Source organism: Hylaeus volcanicus, chromosome 8 (assembly GCF_026283585.1).
Source record: "Hylaeus volcanicus isolate JK05 chromosome 8, UHH_iyHylVolc1.0_haploid, whole genome shotgun sequence".
Taxonomy (NCBI): domain Eukaryota; kingdom Metazoa; phylum Arthropoda; class Insecta; order Hymenoptera; family Colletidae; genus Hylaeus; species Hylaeus volcanicus.
The window spans coordinates 14011209-14038919 of record NC_071983.1 but is presented as its reverse complement, the minus strand read 5'-3'; the positions used below and the strand labels follow the sequence as shown (position 1 = coordinate 14038919).

Below are 27711 nucleotides of genomic sequence, written 5' to 3'. Positions count from 1 at the left end.
ATGTTTACTAATAAATAACAATAAAGTTTTAAAATAGCAGCAGATGAATGTCCTTCCCCCGTTCCTCTCGTACTATGTGCTGCATACCATTTAACAATAAAAAAGAAAACATTTTACGCTACAGAAGTTAAAAATTAATTCTCACTTAACGGTTAAATGTTTTTTCGATTCATCGATACTGCCAATGCAGTAAGTAAGTGAACTCTTTATATAATATCTTTAAATATAAGCGCAATTGCCTAAAGTAAGCATACATAATCGAACACCTTGCTGACAATGATGATAATCTCTTATAGGCAGAGCTAGGGTTTCGTCCAAAAGCTTCAAAATTTCTAAATAAGATATTAATGCTTCCGCGTTTTTTCCTTTTTCCAAGTTTCTCGCGGCAGTTTTGTAAAGTGCATCCGTATCTTGTAAGGCCTTCAAGCCTTTTAAAATGTTGGTGTTGTTGCCACATTTGGGGCACCTGATCATGAATTCGTTCGTATCCGTTCTCACTGGTAGAACGTTACCACATTCCGGCCCAGTTTCACATTTAAATCTGTAGAAATAAAACTAATTTTTTAAACGAATAAGTTTCGAAACAAAATATTTTAAACCGTATTCTAGGATTTGTTATTGCGATGTTCTATTTCGTTTTGTATTTTGAGTAATGATACCTTAGAATCAATGGATCGATTTCTTCTAACAAAGGCCAGTGTCCTGTGCATGCTTCGCATTGACAGTCGAACCAATACTGCAACCTCAGGGTCCTCTTCCGTTCAGATTCAGGAGCTATTGTAAAAATTGGACCATAATTTTCAGAGATTTCTTTTCCCTTTGCGATTGAGCGAATAGCTCTTACAACCATAGTAGTACCGACGTAGTATCTGTAAATACGAAAATAATATTTACAATTTACCTTATGATGATGATGTGAACAATTATATTTGGGGAATAACCGTTATAAATTAACGATCACGCTAACATATCGTTAATATTTCAATATTTATTTTTGTTAGTTACGTGGAGTATAATTAAATTTCGCAGTTTTTAAATAAAGAAGTCTACTTGCCTGATGATACCAGGATTGCATGAATGATTAAATAGCGACACTGTCGGATATAATCCACCACCAATAAAAATGCTTTTAGCGTTTGCCAAAGTTTTTTTGCCTTTTGGTATTGTCAATTCTGATATCTGAAAATTGATATATTATTTATTCACAATGTTTTGATACGAGGCTTTCTTGGTCGACTTTATGTGTTCCCAAAATCGATATTTTTCTGAACTGTGTCATTGTACAAATTTTTATTAAGTTTTTTAAATATATCCAAAGTTTGTTTTTAATACATATATTTTTTTTCTTGTATACATTTACTGTATACTTCAATTAATGCCAATCCTTTAGACGAACATATATAATTTACCTCATGAGAATTGAATTGTAGCAACATCAAGCTTTGTAAAATTAAACCTCCAATAAATAATTCACCTTCGGAGGCTTTCACTTCCGCTGTGTCTGGAGTTTTAACGCTTTCAGGAAAGTACGGGCCCTTTTTTAAAAGTCTCAATAACCAACTGGCTATGTAGGTCCTATGGAGAAGATCTTTTGTCGTTCTTTCGTCTACATGAGTTACTATACGAAGAGAAATATTAATGTATATTTTACATAGAATGTGTGACGAAGTGCGTGCACATCTACTTTTCTCGTAATAACTTTATAAGAAGAAGCGATATGTTCAAAAAGATTGTTTCCTTTCGTATCTTATTACATACAGAAAATGAGATAATTGCAGGTAATTTCATTTCATACAACCGTGGATCATTCTATACGTTCTGTACATACTGCTTTGTATAAAGTTGTTGCAAGAAAAGTGCCTATATTAATACGTTTCTCGCCCACTGTATATGTAAATACGAGTGCATATTATACATGTACTTCTGAGAGGCCCTCAGGGGCTGTAGCTATGATCTATGGTTGATTGTAGCTACAGTACGGATTCAGCGATCCCGAGGTACCCGAGCCAGGAGCCAGTGGGCCCCATGAGACTATTAGCATCCCTAAAGGTGATGCTAGAGAGTTATAAAGTAATGTGAGTCAAGAGTTATAGTCAAGTTATACGTCTTCGCACTTCTATAAATAAAACTCACTCATTCAATCGTACTTTTGAGAGGAATCGCGTTAGAAAATTGCATGTATATTTCAATTGGCTTATAACGTTAGATAAATATTCGTTAGTATTATTCTAATAAATATTAACTGCAAAATTAATTACTTAATCCGTAGTAGGCCTCAAAGTCATCGCTTCTATGAGGTCGCTCTGCCGTGACTTCGAATCTACCCTTGGAAGCTTTCAGTTTATCTTTCAGCGCAAACAGTTCCTCGAACGGTCGTTGCGTAACCGATCTTAAGGCTAAAAAACACGTTATGGAAGTTTTCGAATTCCACAACGTGGGTAGTAACGTGCATTCGTTTCGATGCACCGTTGCATCCGCATCTCTGCAAGGTATACTGCAGTAAGCTACGCAACTGCATGTATTGCAAGCAGCTGGTGTTGGCACAAATATCCTCGACAAGCAAGAGTGACAATGTGTGAGTCTGAAATTAAATATAACGTTAATTGTAGCTTCTTTTGTAAATTATCTTCCGAAACATGTGCCTCAGGTAACTCAGCTTGCATGTCAAATTTGTATACAAGGGTGGTTAACGCAACTTGCACAGCTTGGTGAACGTCTGAAGCATACATTTTATGAAAATAGTTTTTATACAAAACTTGCATTATTGGAGGGGGTACATTACACAGTGTATACTTGAAGTCTCCAAAACGCCTCCGCTCATAAAAAGAGCATTTGTAACTTTTCTATAAAAAGTTTTTTCATATAATACTACAGTTTAGAAATTAATAGAAGTGTGCAAATTCTGTGGACTACCCTGTGTATTATAGGTTTACATTATGATTTTTATCACAGAGATATAGAGTAGTTGCAATAGTAAAAGTTATCTGTAACAACTATACAGGGTGTTCAAAAAAAGCATTCAATATTTATATGATGCATAGAGCACACTGTACCGAGTAAAAAAGCTTTAGTAAACATAGGTCAACCGTTTCTGAGATAAACATTTTTGTTTGCTAGTATCATGATTGACTTACTTGCTTCCATCGCATGCGATGTTTATGTCAGTGTTTATAAATTGCGTTCTGAGTGTTCCTATTCAAGTGCCGACAATTTTGTCAATTTCATTTTTTTATGTTTACTAAAGCTTTTTTACTCAGTACAGTGTGCCCTATACACCATGTAAATATTGAATGCTTTTTTCTTAACACCCTGTATAGCTGATACATCCTAGTAGCAATAGATATTGAATATTCGTCCCATGGTCGCACCTGTATTCGGCCAATAAGAATGCGCAATGCGGTTTTTCTACAACAAGTATTTCACCAGGTTCAATATTTTTAGTCGCAACAGCGTGTCTTCCTATATCGCCACCGTCATCTCTAATTTCAACAGCTTTACTACACGAAGGGTACAAAGGGTTGTAATCCTTCATTTCGAGAGTCGATCCGCTAGTCTTCTTCGGTTCGCTACTCTTCTGCGTCTCTTGTGCTCCCTTCGATTCTTTCTGCGCAATCTCGTTACCCTTTTCCATCACTGCAAGCATGACTCTGATGTCCGATTCTATCTTCTGTTTCTTCTCTAACGAAAACTTTGTATAGTCCAGAGCTTTCAAAGCGCTCCTAAACGCTTGCACTGCCTCTGCGTGCCTTTTCAAACCGAGTAAGCATTTAGCACGTCTTTCTTCAATTTTGTACAACAATTCCCGTGGATAGCCAACTCGTATGGCTTCCGCAGCGTCTGTCAGAGCGTAATTGTAACGTTCCAGATAATAAAGCGTCGCCGAGCGATTGGCCAATATAACACCCAACTCTGAAAAATAGAATTTCGTTAGAATTTTCGTATGTTGCTTGGTGAAAGTAGAGTACACAGAGTGGTTCTGTAGGAGATTAAAACAGGAAAAATTGATAAATATTAGGTCATTCCACAAGTTCACTTATTATTCTGATTTTCAAATCTATATGTATATGGAAATACATATACGAAAATCAACATTAAGAAAGTACAAAAATATTCTATTATACGACGATTCCCTAATCCAAACACTTATATCCATCGATTAATTCGAATAATCTGAGTTCTACTTACTCGAATTACTACGTCAGGCTGTGTTTGAGCTTGGAATGAGTACTTGAACTCCCAAGGGTAACTAAACCAACCACGACCGGTCAAATGATCGTTTTCAAGCTTTTATATACAGTTCTTATATGCAATATACGAATTATACAATTGTTTCACGCATTATTCAATTTATTACTACGTGAAATATTTTTAACCGACTTCGAAAAGAAGGAGATTACTAAATTCGACATGTATATTTTTTTGTTTGCATTGGAATGAATGAACCGACTTTAAAACTAGTTATTTGTCCAACCACGGTAGAAATAGATCCAAATGAAGGGTCGGTAGGTTTAGTGTTAAATAAATACTGTTGATAGTATCGATAGTGATTTACCTTGTCGAGGTGCGAGTAGAACAGCATTCGAGTACAGTTCTAGGGCCATTCGAAATTCACCCCGACCAAAGTACTTGTTGCCTACGTCCTTTAGTTGGAGAGCTTTCTCGCTGCTCTTCAGCATCTGATTGTCTTCGTCCAAGGGCAGACTGTGGGCTTGAGGGTAGCTCAGTACGAAATCGATCCTCTCCGCGTTACTGTCCAAGGAACCGAATCGCTTTGAATCCTGCGGACTGATTGCATTTTGCAACTCAAACAGGTTCGCACTGAAATAACTACTACTGATCTCGCTGTCTGAATCGCTCCTCAACATTTTTTCCTCGTTTTTTGATAACCTTTATTCGTACAGAATTTCTACGATATACTTTATACACCGCAAGCAATGCTTTTAATTACAACGCCTTTATCGTTTCTCTATTGCCATTCGTAAAACTATTTACGAATTTATCTCCTATTGTTCGGTCGCCTTTGAGTACAGAAGAATTTCGACGCTTTTTCTTTTTTTACAACGGTGCAAAAATGCAGAATAAAGTTTAAATTAATTCACCGTGAATGCTCTTATAGAAAGTAACTTTACATACTATCACAGTTACGTACGTATGTATACAGAAGCTGAAACAATGTTTTTGTTTTAATTTGTTGTTTATGGTCGTATCAACCACTCGAACACATTATTAACGCGTCAGTAAAAGCTATTGATTGTTTTTTTTTGTTCTCCCTTTTCTTTAGCGAAGAGAATCCTTTTGTTTTTTATCGAATTAGCAGAATTTTGTTTTTTAAGAAAGCTGCTCTATCGTTAGTGGAATTGTTCGATCGAGCTTGCATCTGAATGATACGTTGCCGGTCGACGACACCCGAAGCTACTGGCATCATCTACGGCTCCCCAAAAACTATGTTCGTCTATTTCCACGCAGGCTATTTTTGTCGGCGTAAGACGTAGAGCTGTGCGATTCGACAAGGAAGCACGACAGAAGCATGTGTAATTGCAAAAGCGCAATTGTGTTGGATCAGGGTAAATTTCGATTGTAACAAAAATAAAAAGTGACGGTAATTAGTTACTACACTAACGACAGTAGTATATCTACTATGAAATTAATCAAGTTTTAGCTTGTGGTAAAACGATTGTGGATCATGCAAAAAGGACACCAACTTATTTATTCCTTTCTAATTTAACTATTCACAAGCATAGAATACGAATTTTTTTTTTAAATGGAGTGACTTTCCTGAAGTGTTCTTAATTTTATTTGAAACTTATTATCCGTGCACTTGTTATTAACAAAATAGATGATCACCATCATACAAGTGTACACAATTACAGATAATGCAAGTAAATCCTATAACAAGCAAAGTTAGGACGTTTCTTTAATTTATTAATTACTAATCATTAGATTGCGAATGTTTATTCATTTATAGCAAGTGAAAATACGAGAAAATGTCTGAGGAAATGCACAAATGCAAAACTATAAAATACCGTTACGCTGTTTAGAAGATGAAAAATATTTTTATTTTAATTTAAATTCTTTATTTGCATCTTTAATAATATAAATTTTCATGGACACCCTTAGTCTACTAATGAATTTTTGACGCCGTTATCGTTATATGTTAAGAAAGGGCAGCTGGTCCTACATCAGTTTCATTCAAGTGACCCTCATTTTACGTGGCATATCAGTATTCGTGACAGAGCTGGATATAAATTTATTCGAATGAAAATAGAAATAGTTATTTATAAATCCAAACAGATGGACTGATCTGATATTCAACAGCCACCGTCATTTGGGCAAGAATATTCATACACAGGAGTTAAAGGATTAATGAAAAGAAACAACGTCAATATTAAAAGATAAACGATTTATGTACACTTAAAGTGTGACGTAAGCTACGTGTCCATACGTGATAATCTGTTACGAAATCTTATAAGCTAATTTAAGTACAATATATACAAAACTTAAACGACGTAGAAAACGTTGAGATGACATGTACATGAATGCGGTATGTTTTTGGTGAGAAGAATACAAAACTATGGAACTAAATTCTACAAAGTCGAATATGATTCGAATTGCTTATGATGTTTTACTGTTAGAAGCGTTAATTATGCGATAAGAAGTTTTACGTGTTATACGAAAACATATGCATCAACTATCGAAAATGTAGAACTTTTTAGTCCATTTCTAATCAGTAAATAATACAGGAAACGTCAAGTTCAAGATAATTTTTGTTTTAAAATAGTATCAATACAAATACATCGATTACATTATTGGTAACGACCAAATTTGAACAGTTGTTTTTAGACTGAGATTAGCCTTTTCAAATTAAATATTGTTTTACATACTTTCTTTGTTTCATTGTTTGCGAAAACTATTGCGAGCCCTTACAGAAAGAATGGATAGTGAAGAATTAAAAGTAAATTCGTTCAGATATTCGATTGTAAATTACTTGAGTCTCCAGTGCAAGCACATCTATTTTGAAACGTCTTTTTTTATTTATTTTTATTATTAAATGTATTTCTAATTAAGAAGACTGAATTTTCACGATCCACGAAGGAGTGGTTCAATACTCATTATTTTTGTACGATAATAACACAATCAATTTACTGTCTTGTAAATCGGATTTGTTATTGCTATAACAGTGATTTCGAAACTTTTTGGAAGGTGCTCTCCTCCCCTTTTCTTAGAAAAAGAGAGTTTCTGCGCTTGGAATGTATAAACAAATAACTTTTGTTAAATTCAATCAATTAATCCAGAATTAAATTGATTTCTCTGTAGGGAAGAAGAATGAAACTGCTAGTCAGCTTTTTTTTGCGAATATAACTCGTCTATGAAGAGGTCAATAGCAATATGGAAGAAAATGCAAGAACATGGTTTCTTGAAGGACTGGTCAATCTATAATAAATAAAATTTCCACATTCCCTTCGGATTTTTAAAATCGTAAAAGTTTATGCAGAACATCGGGTAGGAGAAATAATTCCACTTTCTCCTGTAAATTGAACGATGATTTTCCCGTGAGATTCATCGTGAAAGATTTATTTCAGTACCGTGAACAGTGTCTCACTGTTTTCTAATGTTAACTTTTAACTACCTTCACTAAATCATATTTGATTCGAGAAAAGGAAGTCTTTTTGTTTAAAACCAAATGATCACTGTTTACGTCTTCCACACTGAATATTTCTATACTTAAATCTGTTTAATACAGCGTCATTTCTTTCTGGTCTTGCTCGAACAAGAATATGTTTATTTAAATATTACAACACAGTACTTAAATCATCCTCAATATTGTAAACATTAGAAATCGTTGTATCGAAAGTCGATTATTTTAATGAGTTATAAAACAGTAGTTTCACTCTGTGAATTCATAATTAGTGTCTTAATATTCATTAGAATAATTAATTTAATAACGATTTGTAATGGTAGCAGTATCGAAGATAACTCAAACACAGAATCGAAGCCTTTAGATAAATATTTTTTTCCATATGCGAGACTAGGAAGAAATTGTCATGTATTTTACTCGATCAAAATCCTTTTGATTTTTAAACTGTCTAAACTTTAGAGTAATAAATAAATACTTGAAGTGAGGATCGGGAACACTGATCGTTTAACTGACCCTGATCTTTAAATGAAAAATTTGCTTCTTTTGTATAAAATACGACCCAGTGATTGCAGTTAATAATTAACCCTTTCAGATCTGAATTATTTTCTTCTCGTACTAATGTAATTTAATTTTTAGGGTGAACTTGGATTACAGTTATTATGGAAAAAATTTAAACAAAAATCCTAATAGTGTAGTTTTCGAGGAAAACTGGACATTCGTCCTAAACTATAGTGTCGGTAATTTTTAAATTTTGTGTCCTCAATTGTGGACGCCGTGTCTGAAAGAGTTAAGACAGTTTTCTTTCTTTTCAAGGAGGGTCCATCACTAGGGATAGCGATTTTGAATTCTGTTTTCAGAAATCGTAAGATGCTTCATCGTCCTCCTTGCGTCTAAACGCCACCCTGTAGAGGCCACCGGCAGCGCAAGCTCCCATAATCGGCCCAACCCAGTAAATCCATAAGTTCTTCCATTCGCTTAGGATGACAGCAGGACCTAACGTCCTGGCAGGATTCATGCTGCTTCCTGTAACGGGCACGGCTGCCATATGAGCCACGGTAATGGCCAATCCGATCGCCATCGGTGCCCATCCCCTCGTGTCGGTTCTCTTGGGGTCGGTCACTGCGTGGACGACCAGAATCAGGAGGAAAGTGATGATACCTTCCATGAAGAGACCTTGACTCTCGGTGACTGACAGGGAAAGAGCAGTGGCACCCAAGCCATTACGAGCTGCTGTTGTTGGGATCAGCACCTGAGGGAATAGTGATAAAAGGAATTATTAGAAAGATGTTTAGTAAGTTGGAGGACTGCTTCTTCATTGTGTCCCATTCTTGACGTGTCCAATTCTTGAACCCTTAATAAGCGGTTTATAACTGTTGGATGACTCCTTGTTTACTGTTACTCATCCTGAATCACTACATTAACTACACAACATTCATTTTGACCTAATTTACACTTTACATGTACATTTTTTTTTTTACCAAATAATTTTAGTCTTTTCACAAAATGAAGTATACGTCTTAATTATACGATATCTCTGATAACCAATAACAATATTAATGACGGTTGACAGCACCATCAATTTGAAATATTAAAATAAATGCCTCGCAAGTTGTTTGCAGAAAACAAAAATTCGCCCCATAGAGGGTTAAAGGCCTTTCTTTAGAGACACTAATGCCTATCATACGAGTATGTTGCAAGTAAACATAAATTTCCACAGAAATAAGTGATAAAAAGTTTCAATAATAAGTTTCAATATTAATTTAACATTACAAGGGTGAAATTTTGCAATGATGAAAATTCATAAATTCTCTAGAGAAACAAAAACTGCATTAAACTTCGAAACATAATTACAATTTGATAGAACTAAATTGTCCAAAATCACAAGAAAATATTGTTTTAACTGACCCTTTAAAAATTGTAATAATTCTATCTTTTGAATGAATTTTTGCACTGCGGTTTTCTATAGCTTACTCCAATCATTTAAATTTACTGAAATTACAATTTATGAGACTTGAAGAATGGTCCGATATATAATTACTCTTCATTTGCTTTTTCGCCGATGTCAATTAACGGTATGGCACCAAACATTATGTCATGGTCCAAGGAAGGAAACTGTACTCGATCTTTAATCGTAGAGTTTTTATTGGGCGATTACGGACGCATACGTTCAAAAGGAGCGGGTTCTCGACGATCAAATTCAGTTACTGCGAAAGGTTAATTGTTAACGTATTGCATTATGTTATTTAATGGACTAGTGGTTCGGTTAAATGGACATTGCACCATGTACTAATTTATCATCGTTTCGAATAACGTTTAATTTATTTATTATTCGATACTGTTTTCTTTTACTAATGAAGGCATTACTAGTGAAAGCATAAAGAAAGTGTAAGGTTAATATGAAAATCTGTTTAATGAATTAATTAATGAATTGCAATGACAATTTTTGCCAGAAGTCTGTTTTTTTCAGAGTAAATAAACTCTACGATAAGATAAGATATATTTAGAAGAAATTCAACATCTGATACATGTACATTTTATTGTTTTGTTAGTTGATTATGTCCCATTTTATTATAACAATCCTTTAACGATGATATTGATGTGTTCTGGGCACAATGAAGCCAAAGGTTTTGTTTTGTTTTCACTCTAGAGTGAAGATTTATAACAAATCGTAACGTAAATATTTATATTTTGCACGGAACAATATTTAATCTGATGTACTCTCCTATATCAGAAAATAATAGTGATTACTGTATCTACTTCGGGAAAACATTAAGCAACATATCTCGATTCTTCTCAATTGTTTAGTCTTTTGATTCCATCCTGTGGTGTTGTTTTTCTCTGTGGAAGAAAGATGAGTTTTATCTGGACAATGTATTTCATAAAGGTTATCCATTACGATCTTTGACAGTCTGTGGAAAACATAATCAAAAACAATACGGTTAAGATACAATAACACTTTGTATGTACGTATTGCCACCATTACTATTCACAACTAAATAATTCGTTCCCATCTTTCCAGTTTCTCCAGTTTTCTAAGATTTTTCTCATTTTTCTGATTTTGCTTCCTTATTATAGCAAATTTGTTGCCAATTACAATTACACATATTTCAACTATTTTTCATTGAACCGTATGCTTCGTAATTTTGATCATAGTAATTTTCCTCGTTCCTATCTGTTCAACTCGATCGAATAAAATTCCACTAACGAGCCTGTAGTTTTCCAATTTCCCAGTACGCAACTATTTATCTCGCAAATAGACTTTGTACTTTTTTGATGAAGTAGCTTTTAGTCATTTGTCTTCATTACATTATGAATTCTAATGTAATTGCACCCCCGCCGTTATACGCCGCTGAATGCAATGCACTTACGGCCAATCATAGAAATTAATGTGCTCATGAATTAACTGTCACGAATCGACGGTGCATCGTGCATTTAGTCTGCGTAATTCGCCTCGCTTGTCAGTTTCTGATGTAACCAGCGTCGGTAAACACACGATAAGACCCTGACCTTGCTGAACATCGTAATTGACGCATGATGATTGTAGACTGCTCTTCGGTAACCGACGTGTAAAAATAGGAGAGACAAACAGTTCCACAAAGATGAAGTATATTATTCGTTTAATAGGTATTTGGTTTCCTAGGACTAGCAAAGAACGACATGTTCGACATTTCGAAAATTTAGAAAGAGTAAACTTTACGGAAATGTAGCGTAATTAATGATTATTTATTTTGGTAATGGAAGGATCCAAAAGGTGAAATACTCGCTCAAAGAAATTATGAATTTTCATATTACTGTGAATATTGAAGATTCTATGTTTTATAGATTTCGATATAGTACGGTATGGTGAAAATGAATTTTCTAGAAAGAAACGACAAAATTTTCTTTATTTTCAGGGCGTGGTTTCTATCCCGAGATTAACAATATCGTTTTTAGTATTATTCTGCAAGTGTAAGGTCCTGAAAAATGATTTTAAAGGTGAAAACATCCCTTGAAAGAAACTCTAATTTTTGCTAACGTCTCTCAAATAATGATGTTGGAAGAGTGTTGAATATAAAATATTATTGTTTTAATGCAATCTATAACACCATGATAAAAGATTTATGCAATAAATATGTTCAAGACATTTCCTTCATGATTCTTTTAATTTCGATAAATTCAATTGTCGGGTTATAGTTAGACAGAAAAATGTTTCAAACTCTTTGCAATTTTGTGTGTGAATTGACTGTTACGATTTTCGCAAAGGGTAAAGTTAATCCATAATATCCGACAATATAATAAACCAGATTATAAGTTATTACCACACCCCTTACCTTCGATTCACAAATATAAATTTTAAAGATACAATTGTCAATGAATAACATTTTAGGAACACCTTAAAAGAGTCAGTGATTGTTTCGAAGTTTCTTTACAATATATTCCTCAAATGACGAAGTTTACCTTTAACACTGCGGAACCCGCGATGGCGCCGCAACATTGACAAATGATGTAGCATATTGCTTTCAGAAACGAGCAATTTCCGCTGATTAGAAGGCCGACTGTTACAGCTGGATTCACATGACAGCCTGAAACTGGTCCTAATACCTGAAACACGAGAAAATTGAATATTTGGTTAACGTTATTTCACACAGATTTTGTTACAGATTATTTACATCTCCCAGTAGATTGAGGGGAATGTTACTTTTATCCTCGGATAAAAATTTGGTATTGGAAAGATTATTATACATCCGTTACATTCCTGCGAACATTCTAGTGGAATTTCAGAAAATATTTGGGCCATTCTAGATTCCGACCAGTAAAGAATTCTCGCTTATCAGATCTCTAAACGTCGTGTAAACTTGCGTGATTTATTTTTTGTTTCTCGACAGAAACAGGTTGCATGCGTGAACATTACGTGGAAAGATAAGAGCCCTTGCTCTAAAATTCAACGTCGGATGTGACCGTGGTCGGTGTTCCAAAAAGATCCTCCAATTCTAACTCAAATTTCGCAATTTCTGGGGTACGTTGGTTGATATACACGCTGATAAAAAAGATCTTAAATTTGTCCCGCGTTACGAACGATTTCCTAATAAGCACTGTGCCCCACATACATCTCTGGAGAAATCAAGGCCTTAGATTCGGATGACTATGTTAAGAAAAATATTCGTTTCTAAGTTGACGTCGTCGTTCCTCTCGATATTAATTTGGAGTAAATAAAAATGATTTACTTTAGTTTGAAATATTACAATCCCTGGAAATTTTATATGAAAATTATGTATCAATGATTAGTCTACGATCACTCAGAATTAGCACGTTAAATCTTCGCATAATTTCAATCACACGATACGATTACGATGGCATAAGCGAGGAACGAGTTTAAGAAAGATTGACGTAATGCGATTAATTCGAGCCTCTTTTTGTGGCGGCAAAGTACGATACTCTTGCACAAATATTTCGAGGAATTGATCTGACGAGTTAGGTAAAAAGAATAGGACGAGGCAAGTCCATTGAAACGTTGAAGCAACGTATTGAAATCCTTTCTACGTTCTATCCAAAGTACTATACTGTCAATTATATTCATAAAAATACGGTGCCTGTAAACTCACAAGATTAATAGTCTGTGGCGAATCGAAATTAAATAAAACATTGCGAATAACTGTTGTATGAATAAAATACGTATTAAAGAACGACCTTGAATATAAAAAAAACTAAATAAAAGCGTGACCCAAGATGCCTGAGGCCAGATCTCTTTGATCGTACAAACTTAAATGGAGGTTACAAACTTAAATTATGAAATAATACTAACGTTACATGAAAAAATCAATTTTTTTTAATTAAGAAGAGAAGTAGTGCGAGTTGGCAACAAAGTTAGATTCAATTTACAATTTACAATCGTTCGTTTTTATAAGAGAGGAGGCAAAGCTTTCCCCAGGGGTGTAGATCTTGCAAATATTACAAATGTAACGTTATTTGTAAAAATTCGTGTACTATAACATTAACGTTTCTTATGAAAAATATAGGGACACGTTTGAGTACAGCTTACTTTGGACGTTAGAATAAAATATTTGTTCGCATTACTCGATAGATTTTGTTTTCCGATTGCTGTTACTACAACAAAACGAATTTCCACTTGTTGCAAGTATGTATCAATTTGTCGAAGAACAAAAACACTTTGCCATTCATGATAATTCAAATATTGTAAATTGTTTGTTTCGTACGAAAGGAAGACGCAATCCGGGCAGCACGTGTACGCAAATTAGGCTGCCACGCGAGAGTAAACCCGTCGCAGACTCTTTGGCGTCAGTGAACTGGTTGGAAATATTTGCGGCGGTATCGTGGCATGAGTCAACGGACAGCAGAGACGATTGCTAATAAGGTACGAAAATTGAAGAAATGAAACAGATATCAAAATGATACGAAGAGATTATGATGCTTCAAACGTTCAAAGAACTCGAGAAGAAAATGAAGAAAACCAACAGGGAAACAAAGATAGAAAGAAGGATTCATCACTGTCTATAACTTTGGAGTCAATTTTCATTTGGTAGTCCTAATTATAATTATTATATGAATAATTCATCATTAGTATTGATAGAAACAAAGGTTAGAACTAAGTGAAATATACATTTTCTTTAATCTCCGTTACTTCTTTACATCAGCATTTTTTCAACTGCAATTTGTATACAATGATGATTTAATATAATTAAATATGTAAAAGTATCTAATTTTTATTTTGTTCACTAGTATTATTAGATAGTTTGTTTTGCGGATTTTCTTCTTTTTTGTTCTAAAATTAATGAATGAAAAGTTGTCTTTCTTTTTTTCGTTATATGAAATTTGTATTTAGACAAAAATTTTGCCCATCTCTGCTCACAGATCGTTTCGCGAAGGACGACTATGGTCGGTAGTAGCGAAAAGGTTAAATGACGCAGAACCACATTGATGTCGATAACCTTGTCGAACTTTCCGATATCCATAATGCGAACTGGTTGGCTACTGAACATTACCGTTATAAATTGCTAATAATATATTAATATAACACAATGGTATTCAAAGGTATTAGATATTCATAGAACTTTGCAGTGTATCTGTAACTCGCAGGAAAACTACAGTGGGTGTAGAAAATATTCGTACACCGATCAATTTCCAAAAACATTGTGTAAAATTGTAATTTATTAACTTATTTTTTATAAACAATGACATTCCACATATTCTCGAAAATCTCTAGAATAAATAGATTACAAAAAAAATAGCTATTGATGAAAGTTGCGAAATTAACAAGAAAAAAACAATTAATCGATAGAAATGTTGAAGCAATAAGTATTCGGACAACTGTTTAATTTTTAAAACTTGATGAAAAAAAAAGAAATCTACATTAATTTCTAAGTATATAATACTTCCTTCGTGGGATTTCCCTTTGATTTTATAATTATTGTAACTCTTCTAAGCATTAAATTAACTAAATTATTAGTTATTCGAAGTGGAATCTTTTTCCATTCCTCTATTAGAACCTTTTTTAAAAGCACTTTACTGGAAATTTGATGTTTTCTAATTCGTATGGAGCAATGAACTAATGTGTTTACGTTACAAACTCTACTGTAAATAGTTCGTCATAAGAATCGTACAAATACTTATTGCTTCTACAATTTTACCCACTTTTGACAGTTTTTTGTTAATTTCACAAATTATATTAACTAGTAAATGTTATTTGGATTATTTCTATCTTAGAGACTTCCGAGAATATGTAAAATATCATTGATTATAAAAACAGAAGTTAAGAAACTATAATTTCACACAAAAGATTTTGGGAAATTGATCGGTGTACGAATACATTCTACACCCACTGTATCTTTATTAAATGTCAAAGCACTTGGTGTTATATTAAAATGACTTTGAGGTGCAGAAATATAATTTGTAAACAAAGAAGAGTTTCTTCAAACATTCTTGAAATATTCCTAAGGTGGTATCTGTAAGCTTTAAAACCTCGAGGCATACTTCTTTCGCTTATATAGAATTTTTGCAATCTGTTTTGCAATTTTCTCTCAGAGATATTGCACATCACGATTTCAAGAATGTGTTCACAACAAGTTGAAACTCTTTGAAGGTAAAGCACACTTCTTAATGTAATATATTGTGCCATTAGTTCCGTTTCACTACAAAAGCTATTTTTATAGAAGCGTTAGAATTTTTCTGAGGTATTCTGTGTATACTGAGTGTTTTGAATATTGTTCTGTAATAGAATAAGAGATCAACTTCGTAAATTTAAAAAGAATCTCAAATATGTACACAATAGAGATTAAGAATTGTTCTAGAAAACGAACACAATTTACACTATTTGAAAATTTAAATCTAAATCGTAAATTTAAATTCAAAAGTCAAATTCACAAGAAAATAGTGCCTGTTTCGAGATTAATTTATATTTCATATTAAGAAACGCAACACAAATTAAATTTCATTTCAGGTGAAATGAGCTCGAAGAAAATAGCAAGAAATCACATTTCTCGACTTAAAATCATCGATGTGGAGTTCCATGCGTTGGCGTCTTCTCGACTTTTCACATTTATTCCTCTTATTGCGAGAGTCAGAGTATACATATAAAATGCTTCGTACGCAAATTTCTCCATGTTCTAACGACACTTTCTTCCGTGTTCTAGCTATGCGTTGAAAATATGTCACAAAAAGTGCCGTTTCAAGATGAGAAAAAAAAACATTGCAAAAATTAGATTTCTCTAATACTCATATCTCTGACGACATCGGTTAAAGATTAAGGAAGCAGATTCATTTCCACGTTAAAGAACTGTGAAGAAACAAGAACGAATCTTGAGTTAGAATCTGTCGCAGATGTTTATCAGATTAACGAAAATTTCTTTAGAAAAAGATAGTTTTGGCAACGAAAACGACTAAGAACGTGGAACGTTTGAACAGGGATTTCGCGCGTAAGAGCCTAATACTTGTCGGCGAGGAGCAAAAGGAAGAAAAACGAGTGAAAAGGAGAAGAGAGAGGAGAGGGAAGTGTAAATGCTGTCTAGATCGGTGGCTGGTCCGATTTGAGTCTGGTAGAATCGGGCTGATGGCGGCAGGGCCCGGTGGGGCCCGGCGCGGCCCAGTTCTCATGCACGTCGGCAAGGTCTCGGTTTGCCCCGGGCGTTCAGCACACATGCGCCGACGAGTTGCCGCGATTACGCAACACCATCTTCTTGGTTCATTCGTTTTTCTCTTCTTTTTGCTTTTGTTATTGTTGTTGTTGCTCTTCTTCTTCTTCTTCTTCTTCTTCTTCTTCTTCATCATCTTCTTCGTCTTCTTATACTTCATCTTCTTCTGCATCTCCCGCTTTTTCTTCTTCTTTATCGTCATCTTCATCTTCCACTTTGGGCAAGTACTTTTTCACCGCGACTGTCTCGGTGTATCTGTTTCTCCTACGACATAAATTCCTACAGTGCTTCGAGCAGAGATCGCACGCCAAGATATCGATTAATTGATTTTATTAATTATAAGATCGAGCACGAGCGACGCGTGGCGCTCCTTTTAATCGTGGCGTGCAAGCGCGGCAATTACAGACGCAAGGGCTCGCTTTGAAACTGTCGCGGCACGATGAGCCACTTGCAGAAACCTCTTACGTCCGAAGGTGCGACCTTGTGCCCCGAGTGAAAAATCCTATCTGGCGCGATTTTAATTAATACCCGGTCCATGGGCAAAGTAACAGCGCGCCCAAGTCGTTGGGCCCATTCAGAGCTGGGTGGAATATTATTTCAAATAGAAAATAGCAAGTAGTCTATTTTATTTTAAATCGAGTCTGTAACTGTAATAATTGATTAGTTTAACTGTCGTGATAAGCTTTTCGAATAGTATTTCAGTCGTTCATTGCACAAATCGATTAATTCCAAAAAGTTGAGAAATGCGATGAAATAATGTAGTAATAATGATAATAAAAGATAATAATGCGATGTAATAATATTTGTCATTTAATGATGTTAATATTTATTATTTAGAAAGGCTGTTATAAATATAAAAAGTTATAACTACACCAAGTGCTTTGACATTTAAATTTAAGATTTTTCAAAAAGCGGAGTTAATCGATACGTGCAGTGAACGACTCATGTAATACTAAGTTTATGGAGATTTATTAGGTTTTCATTACTGAATTATTGCTTTCATGTGGGACATTGAATATACACATGTTATGACAGCATAAGTGGTGTACAAGAAATATAAACGTTTTCTACAACTATCCTTGTGATATTCGGAGCGGATCAAAATGACCATGATCCGTAAAGCTAGTGTTAAAGTATTTTATTTGAGGAATACTGAAAATACTCGGACTTTATTTTTTAATGTTCGATATATTTTAATCATTTTCATATTTTTAATGTTTTGCAAATTATGAAACATGAAGCTAAGAAGCTAGATTCAAAAGTATCGAAGAAAATTTCAGAACTATGTAGTAGTGAGACTGACAACATAATTTCTACATCTCTCAAGAAAATAGAGCTCCATCGGAAAATGACGAAACATGAAGCTAAGAAGCTACATTCAAAAGCAACGAAGAAAATTTCAGAACTAGTAGCGAGACTGACAAAATAATTTCTACGTCTCTCAAGAAAATAGAGCTCCATCGGAAAATGACGAAACATGAAGCTAAGAAGCTAGAATCAAAAGTAACGTAGACAATTTCAGAACTAGTAGTGAGACTGACAAAAAAAAAAAAATATACATGTCGAATTGAGTACCCTCCTCCTTTTCGAAGTCGGTTAAAAATAATTTCTACATCTCTCAAGAAAATAGAGTTCCATCGGATTCCTTTATCAAATCCAGAAAAAAAGACTCATAACCCTTTCGGTATCTTTACGACAGCCTCCGTCTGTCTCTAATAACGCTAAAATTATCAACAACGATCGACCCTGATCCGAGTACATCGCGAACAGGTACAAAGGGGAAGGTGTTGCTTCTCTTTTCACCTCGTCGCTCGACCTTCGTTCGTGGCACGGTTGTTCCAAGAAAAGCAATAAACGAATTCTGGCTTTTATTCGGCGACTTGCACCTCGATGAAACTTTTTCGTCCGTACGCCCTCTTCTCTCCCCCCCCCCTCCTTCCAGCCATGCGCGTCGTCCCCTCCCTCGCTTATCTCGCGTTAATCTTGAATTATTAATTCTGCAAAGTGTCTAGATACCGTAGATGTACGATGGGATTTACAGGTGGCGAAACAACTTCGAGAAACCGGCACGCGCTGAAAATCGTTAACTTCGGAGATTCGTGAGACGAAACAGGCTAAAATCAGGTCAACGCACTGCTTTTTGAACACAGAATGATCTTGTTGGTGTTGAACATTAATATCAACAAATCGTTTCTGGCAACTTTATGCCAGACTTGGCCAGTGAGTATTTCGGAAACTGTCAACGCATGCTGTACACGTCAGAGAAGAATATCACATGAATGGGCCTCTCAGAAGCCAAACTGAGTAACGCCATTTTTATTTTTATCTTCTGATTCTGGCAACATTTATTCTATAAACGAGAATAACTTATTAACATACGAGCCGTTCACTGCATAAATCGATCAACTCCATCAATTATACAAAAATTGTAACGTTACTGACGATTATTTTTTGGCTATTCCTCCTTATTAATCTTATATACCGTTAGATGAATGCTACATCTGTATTTATGCATTCCACAATATTTATTTGGATCTATATCTTAAAGGGAATTTTAAAAAACAATGTACATTATTTCATCGCATTTCTCAACTTTTTGTTTTACGGAGAAAATCGATTTTGCAACGAACGGCTCATATAGAGAATACTAGAGAAACACAAGAGTGGTGTAACCACTACGCATTTGCACAATAGTTATAGTTTTTGTGTACTAGTTGAACCTGCTAGCATGACATTACGAACAGTAGATCGAAAAGAGGTAATGATCGATCAAAAAAGTCTATATTTTTTGCTACACGAATATCTTGTTAATTGAATCTGCGTGTTCTAGCCTAGATTTATCAATCAAATATTTCTTTTGTGTCTAGAAAGTGTGTTCAACCATATATTTTAGCTAGTAGTTAGGATTTGAAAAATTTGTTCAATTAGAAGTTTATTTAAAAACGTTAGATCAGCTACCATTTTCTTATCGACCAGTGTCTGTTCATAATATCCTCATAGTTATGGTTGATCAGTGACATGTGATGCCAGTAGTCTTGTCAGTAAGCAACATTTTTAGAAACAGTTTTCTAGAAGCGATTTCTAACTTCCTATGCAATGAAAAATCGATAAAATGGACTTATGCAACAGCCTAACGTTACCGAAGGAATGCGATGAAGTTCGACGATTTTGTTCGATCTGATCGAGTAGAACTGCGATCCTGTTCGATCGAGAGTCTCACAAGTGAATCGTACGCACTTCTCCTGTATCGTAGGATCTCGAATTAGTTCTTAGACTTGGTTCCCTCAGGCTCCTGTGACCCACAGCCTCCGGACACGTTCGTTGCACGTAGGCGAGTATGCTTCTGCTCTCGTTCGTTTAAATGAATTACGGATCTTAGAGGCTCATTGTGACGTGATACGTGTCATGTCCAACTCTGGATGAGAGTTAATCAATCATAAACGTCAAAAATTGACGGGTGGATCCATCGTTTACAAGCGTAACTCGTTTCGAACGTCATTTGAATCTGGAGAAGACATGATGACCTAACAATATTTCGTTTGAATCCGTTAAAAATTTGATACCTTCCACCTACAATCAGACTTTTAAAGGCTTTTATTGTTTTTTATCGTAGTAACTGGCATTATTATGAAATCTCTGATAATAATTCTTTTAGTAACATATTAATTCTATAAATTACTAACTTTTGGAAAGGATTAGATCTAAGGTCCAATCATTAAATAAAATACATATGCTTAATGTGACTTTGCACGTAAGTCTGTAATTATTAACAACATGAATCTATGCCCTGATCTTACAGTTTCAAGTTGTGTATTTTGATCTGTATAATATAATTGAAAATCATGTGATTTTGATTCTGCTTTAATTAAATCGAGGTATGTTAAATTAACAAACGACGAAACGAGAGATGAAATGGAAATCTTCGTGGCAACAAGGATTGCTTTAACAGTCATTAATATAAGAAATAAATTCGAGCTCGTAAACTTCACAGACAATGGCGTTGCCTTGCACCGTGCCTGCATAATTAGGGTGCACGACTCGCACACGAGCTGCAAGGTTCACGTACGATCGTGCGGGACAATGATCTTTCGCTCGTGGATCACGTTGCATAACAGCTCGAGACAAGGGAGCGGTCTCTCATAGGCCTCCCAAAAGGCCTCCAGCAAGATGACTCTAATATTTGCTGAAGGCTGCGCGGTTCTTGCGAAAGGATTGATTTTATCGCAAATTTCAAGCCAAACAGGGAAACCGTCCGAGGAATTATTCTAACAATTTGTAGAATATCGATGAAGAAGAAGTGAGTGTCAAATACTGACTACTGATTGTCAATCTTAACGCAAACATTATTTATTATTAACGTTTTGACATTGATGAACTTTCGATTATTGTTTCGAGTACAATCATGTTACGATATGATTGTGCTGGAAACAATATTAATCTCAGTCTTTTACATAATCTTAATAATTATAAATCTGAAAATGATTTATAAAGGACTGAGATTAATATTGTTTCGAGCAAAATCATGTTACGATATGAAATTAATTTTTGCACCTGTTGATTCAAAAACAGATTCATTTCGCTTTGAGTAAATTTTTGTTTAACATAAATTTCATTACAGAACTATAGTAAAGTTCTTTAGAAAATATGTAATTTCGTATTCATATGTATATTCACGTTAACAGAGTTCTAACAGAGAATACCAAAGAGGCTTGACTTTGTGACAAAACATTTTGAATAATAATTCATTTGTCTACTTAAGGCTCATGTTATAAAATTATGCCTATTCTCTTAAACATATACATTTTCAAGTCAGAATTTTCCTTTATTAACAGCTACATAAAACGATGAAATTAGACAATTAGCAACTCCTATGCTCAGAGTCCCACGTGAAACGTCCATCTATTCTAGAACCATTCATTAAGTGATCACGTTTTACTTGAGCTTGTCAAACGCACGTACACCATTTGCAAGTGTCCATCCTCCATTCAAACAAAATAATGCTCGCGTTACTGGTTCGTGGTGCACACGGCTATTACACGGCATTGTTAAGGGATTACGTGAAAAGATTATCAGTGTGTTCCGTTGGAAACCGCGACGTGTCGCGCGGAACTCGCCTTCGCGTAATACGATCGATCTAACGAACGCGACAAATGGTAGCTCACGTTAAACATCCACTAGTTGGAGAATTTGCACTTCGGATTACGTAATCGAAATATCGCTTATCTGATGCACCGTGGTGCGTCACGTGTGATGACGTTACATGGGCTGTTCACCGCAGGTGTTACGCATTATGCGCCCCCTTTTTTTTATGTGACGTGACAGTGTGTAAACATACCTTTTTTACTGAATTAAACGCCGCTTGTTTTTTTCAGAGTTGGATACAACATAATTGGGACAACGGATTGGGAGTGAATTCTTATTTGCATCAACGAATGGGAATCGAAGCCGTGAATTTCGAACCAAGTCCACCACGACATTTCGAGAAAATCAGTTCTTCTTTATCTTCTTCAAGTTCTTCGTGATCTTTTTCATTCTTCTTGAGAGTATTAAGATTACACGTCCTCTCTCACTATCTTTATATTCTTAATGTCAGTTTCGTTGTACAACTGTGGCATAATAAACTTCTTTAACATGTTGGTCACCATATGTGGGTGATAGAGATTTTTGTTAAAGAGCTTAAAGAATAAATTCCAAAGGTGTGATGTTAAATAAACTACCTTGAATAGGATTCGTGAATTTTTGATTTTTTCGAAACATATTAGGTCGTCTTAAAAGTTCGAGTCACGTATTTCTGCTACTTAAATTAATATGTGAAACATAGCCTTAAGTGTTATAAAAAAAGGTAATCTTTCGCATTTAATAATATTTTCGTACCTTTCTGACGTACCTTTCTAGTCATTACATCGTGACTATACAATTTCTGTAGTTTTTTTTTATTAAATATCGACATAGACTTTGTCACGAACTTATAGGATCACCTAATAGTTTTACTCGCGTGGAAGTTTCCACGAATATCAGTCTGGTAGTCAACGTATTAAAAAATATATAATTTAAGTTAATAAAGTTCTAACAGGACGTGAAGATGAGGTCTGCGAAAGTGCGTAAAATCTGCAGCATATATGAAGGCGATCTTTTTTCATTTCACAATACGCACGCTTTGTTGCAACGTAAAATCGATAAGTAGTACTTTTATTCACATCGTTCGACGCCGGTTGATTATGAAGTAAAACCACTTAAATTTCACGATTTCGTTGCGCGTATTTAGATCACGTTTGCGGCGGACGACTAATTACGAGTCTCAGCGAGCCCGAAAGCGTATAACATCATCGCAGTTTCATCCCATGGAATCGGCGGGTCGAGGATCCTTTTTTATTTCTCGCGGTTCATACTTTGCGCCGCGGTTGCGCAACTTACGCCACTTTGTCTTTAATGATTCTCCGTTCGTATTCGACGAATTACGAATAATACAGGGCGGGCAACGTGTGATTTGCATTCTAATGATTAGCGACGACCTGTTAGCGACTTTCTTTCGTTTTTTCCTGTAGATTCTTTCCCGTTTTCCATTTCCTTTAGTTCCGACGTTTCTTTCGTCTTTCCTTCATTCTGCTGGAACGCATAACGACTGTACAGTGATGGAAATTATACCGAATTAGTACTGCTGCTTCCACTCTGTAAATCGCAATCTAGAATCAAACTAGGAGATATCCAAGAAAATTGTTATACATTTGATAGTCCTATGAGAGTGTCGATACACATTTGAGTCCCCTAAATGGAAAATCAAGTCAGTTCTTAATTTTGTGTCGAATTTTAATTATTGCGTAGAGAACAAATCTTTTGTTTGGAAATTCTTTTTCGCTGCACGATATTAAGAATTATAAAACTGTAAATTAAACTTTCTTTCGATACTTTTGCCACTTTCGAAAGTATTCGCGCTGTTCTCATCCCTAGGACTGTTTCACTGTATCGAATAACGTTACGAGCTTCATTCGAACTAAATTTTGTACAAAGTTTCAATGTTTTCTGAATTTTCTCCATAATACTTATTTTTACACTTGTATTATAAGTTCCAACATACATTATCGTTGTATCGAAAACTCTTAAACGATGCATATGTAACAGGTATGTTTTATTCAGTCATAAAGGAACAAATTACCGGAATAAATTGTCTTTGAATTTACGGTTCATTAATATTGTATGTTGAAACTTCTGACACAAGTTTGAGAACCGAACATCGGTTCGAAGCTATAGCTTTTCTCATGCGGTTTGTTCCCTTTACTGGCCCGTAATTAAACTTCACTATTCCCCCTTTTAGTCGCTGGATGGCTATTAATTAAGATCTTTCTAACTGCTGAGTTCGATCCGCAGACTCCGCTTATAGGAGATCGTTTCCTTGTAGGCGCGTCCGAAGCAGAATCTGCTATGGTTTAACGAAGAGTCCACCAACAGATCCAGGACGAAACGCCATAATTTTCGCTGTTGCGTCCAAATGAAACATGCCTCATACATTATTAATGCGAAACGAATGTTTAAGATTCACAGACACTAGTTTCGCATTCCCGTTTCTGAGCGAACGATCAGCGCAGTTGCTCGTTTAGTATCTTTGACATTGTGAACAATGGACGCAAGAAAATTCGTAAATGGAACAAACAGAGAATTTCTCGGTGACCGATAAGAGAAAGGTCAGCTAAGATGGAATTTTTAATCTCACGACTGGAATTATTACTTGAAAAATATTTGGAAAGTGGTTTTTCGTGTAGAGACGAATAACAATAGTTGTAGTTACTTCTAATCGATAATGACTAATGTTTTCGATGACTCTCTTTTATTAGTCAGGTAATTTTTTAATTCATTTCATGTATACAGGATTATAAGATGAGCAGTTTATGAGTAATCGAAGGTCGCCAAGTTAAGTTAATCAGTTTGCACACTGTTGCCGGACAGTGTATGCAATGGTTAATTATAGTAGTTGGTAAAATTTATGCTGTACAATGTTCTTGACGTATTGTGTGCGCCATATACAGGATGGTAATTTAATAAATATATGTGTATCAAAATTCAAATGCGCCTTTGAATATTTTTTAAAAATTTGCACAAACTTTCTGGACAACCCAATACTATTTCTCCCTACTAGCAAAAATTCCAGCAATTCATTCTACAAGTGTTCCAATAGTCTGAGAACGAACAGAATCCAGCTCGTGTACCTTACACGGAAAAAAAAGAAATTAAAAAGAAAAAAAAAAGATTTCAACTAGAAGGAGGAAATTAGTCGATTATTAATCGTCGTTCGCGTAATCGATGATACGACGAATTATAAATACTCACATCCGTGCCGCGAGCTGTCGGAAAGTAAAGTATCAAAAGAGACAGAACAGGAGTCATACTAGTCGATCTGAGGTTCGAGGCGAGTCAGTGGTCCCGAGTAGGTTATTGGAGCCTTCGGGGCAGAGTTGCACCATCCGGACAGTTAGACCCCCTTGGGCGAATCACCGGCCTTATTTACCCTTCTACCAACATGCCGGCGGCACTCTGAAATCACCCAACGTCACGTGTAAAGGGAATACACGCATGTGCATGCGTGTAAAAGGCGGTGCACGTGTGTGAAAAAACGCGTAAAAATGTACCACTTCTTCCCTCGCTTTCTTTTCTTCGGCCACGGTCTATGACGTTTCTTAAGCTCGAAAAACGTTCGTATTATCGAAAAGGAATCGAGGACACGTTTGGTAACTCTGCTCGAATAGGAAATACTTTCGTAATTATGTATAAATGATTTAAATTTTGTATAGATAGTCAGTCTAATTTTTAAAAATTAACAAGCAGAAGACTATGTTGGTATCTGCGACGTTTTTTAGGCTCGTAAAATGTATTATTAAAAAGGAATTGAGGACACATTTATTACCTTTGATTCACTAGAAAGCAGTTTCGTAATTATGCATAAATGATTTGAATTTTATATAGGCAGTCAGTCTAATTTTGACAAACTAACAAGCAGAAGACTATGATGTTATTCCAAAGTTTGTAGCTTCTGTGCACCTTTCTGTAGAAATATTCTCCACAAAGTAAAGGTGTACCGCTAAAAATAATTGAAAGACCTTGCGTCTGGAGGATTGTGAAAACACTTAATTCGTGTATTGACTTCTTAGAGAGTTCAAAAATATTTGTATAAGATACGCATTCAGCGTATGCAGCGTTATACCAATAAAAAAATGAACTGATAGAATATATTTAACAACTTAATACAATATTACCCCTGAGAGTCACCTCTCGAGTGCGAACCTTTAATTGCAATGCACGTAATGACTGTATGCATATCATACAAGGGTAATAATAATTAGCGCTTGAAACGAATGTTTATTTTTAAATAGACGAATTCTCCGGAAATGTTAGAATTTCAACATGCAAATGCATACCCACTTAGTTAATTTATAACAGTTATATATCATGTCCATTAATCAAGCCACTCCTAAAATGCTGAATGCGCAATTAATATCTTATCTTCCTTGTCGCGTAATTTGAGCGTTCTCAAACGTCTATTAATTAGTGAAATATATTCATCAATCTGATATAACATCGGTCCTATGGACTCCAGAGTTGTCCCTCGAGTTCAAAGTTTCAATTGCCACGCACACGATCACCGTACGCGTATTATACAATGGTAATGATAATTAGTGCTCGAAATGAAAATTTGTTCTTAGATAGGCGAACTCTACTTTCGAAGTGCGAATGCGCACCACTTAATTAATTTATAACAGTTATTTATACCTCGTTCATTAATCAAGCCACTCCTAAAATGCTGAATTAATGTCTTGTCTCCCTTGTCACTCCGTTCACTTCCATTTATTCGAAATCGTGCGACATGCGGCGGAGGTAAACGCAGCCAAATAAATACTATGTAGCAAAGTGTGGCAATGCGAAGTAACGACACGTTAACCAGCGCGGTCCGCAGCCTCCGCTTGCTCATTCCGTATTCGTTCCAACGCCGAGAAAAAGCAGAAAATAAAGAAAGAGACCGAGTTCATTCACATTGAAGACATTCGTTCACCGCGGCTCGTTAGTTACCCTCGGGTGACGGTGACTACATCAATATTGCGAAACAACATTATCAGCCGATGAAAATATTCGGCACGAAAATTGTGAATTTATTGAGACTCAAGAGCAACATGCTCGAAAAACGTAGCGGATTGGATGTATCAATGGATTCGACGTACAAAGTAGCATGCGGGATCGAGAGAGCCTGCATCGTTGAAACGTTCTCGGACATCGAGAAAACATTTTATTTAATAATCTCACAAATGTGATGAAACTTTCTGTTCAGGTCGAGCCATTGTGCATACATTGTTTGCTTATTGTTAGTTATTTTAGAGATGCAGAAGTGCTATTTTTAAGTTATTTTTAATTCAAGGAATTCCCCCCCCCCCCCCAGGTATCCATCACATAATTTTCGTACTCTTTTTTGAGAATACTCTCTGTCACTTCTATTTCATATATTTTTTCAATTATTGTTCGCTTCCTTATATTTATCTCCCATAGGCAAGAAGGGGTTTCAAGAAAACCTACAGACATACCTACCTAAGAAAAACTACACTACATATTTGATCATTTATAACAACTTCCAAGACACCATAACTTTTAGTTTGGACGTTCGAGACATTAACCACATATTTTCAAATTATTTTAATTACTCCAACATAGTAAAGGTTTAAAGACATGCATCCAACTCTCAACCTCTATTCACTTGCTCGAACTTTTCGAATTAGTTACGATTTGATTTGCACTATTCACTTTCTGGAAAATAATATTTCTGCTTCCCATCAAAATTTTACCTGCTTCTGTTTATTCTTGTAGAATAAACTTACTTATTAAACTTATTTCTACGTTTACACAACACCGGGACACCGAGAACGAAACCGTTCTATAGTTTCGTAGACAAAATAGAATTACATCAATTTGTAT

The 27711-nt window shown here is 35.2% G+C and overlaps 2 protein-coding genes and 1 long non-coding RNA gene across 5 annotated transcripts in view; 1 reads left to right on the top strand and 2 right to left on the bottom strand.

The window, feature by feature from the left end:
• Positions 1-101: 101 nt before the first annotated feature.
• LOC128881195 (SET and MYND domain-containing protein 4) lies at positions 102-6607 on the bottom strand. The gene is made up of 7 exons (XM_054131984.1): positions 4553-6607; positions 3369-3909; positions 2259-2581; positions 1410-1618; positions 1055-1179; positions 660-869; positions 102-541 (listed from the first exon to the last, which is right to left on the bottom strand). Exons 1-7 carry the CDS (start codon positions 4863-4865, stop codon positions 220-222), a joined length of 2043 nt encoding a protein of 680 aa, XP_053987959.1. The 5' UTR covers positions 4866-6607; the 3' UTR covers positions 102-219.
• On the top strand, positions 2490-22641 carry LOC128881201 (uncharacterized). 3 transcript variants are annotated; one of them, XR_008458018.1, is made up of 5 exons: positions 2490-2575; positions 12502-12632; positions 13633-13751; positions 13836-13988; positions 22134-22641. It is a non-coding gene; the product is annotated as an uncharacterized LOC128881201 (long non-coding RNA). The 3 variants fall into 3 exon arrangements; XR_008458017.1 differs by lacking the exon at positions 22134-22641 and adding an exon at positions 18803-18980; XR_008458016.1 differs by lacking the exon at positions 22134-22641 and having other exon boundaries at positions 13836-14837.
• LOC128881196 (aquaporin AQPAe.a-like) overlaps positions 6762-27711 on the bottom strand; it is a 34244-nt gene continuing 13294 nt past the window's right edge. Inside the window, exons 3-4 of the mRNA XM_054131985.1 lie at positions 12074-12217; positions 6762-8885 (exon numbers count right to left, since the gene is read on the bottom strand). Coding sequence (XP_053987960.1) covers positions 8490-8885; positions 12074-12217 — 540 coding nt within the window. The 3' untranslated portion in view covers positions 6762-8489. The remainder of the gene's footprint in view (positions 8886-12073; positions 12218-27711) is intronic.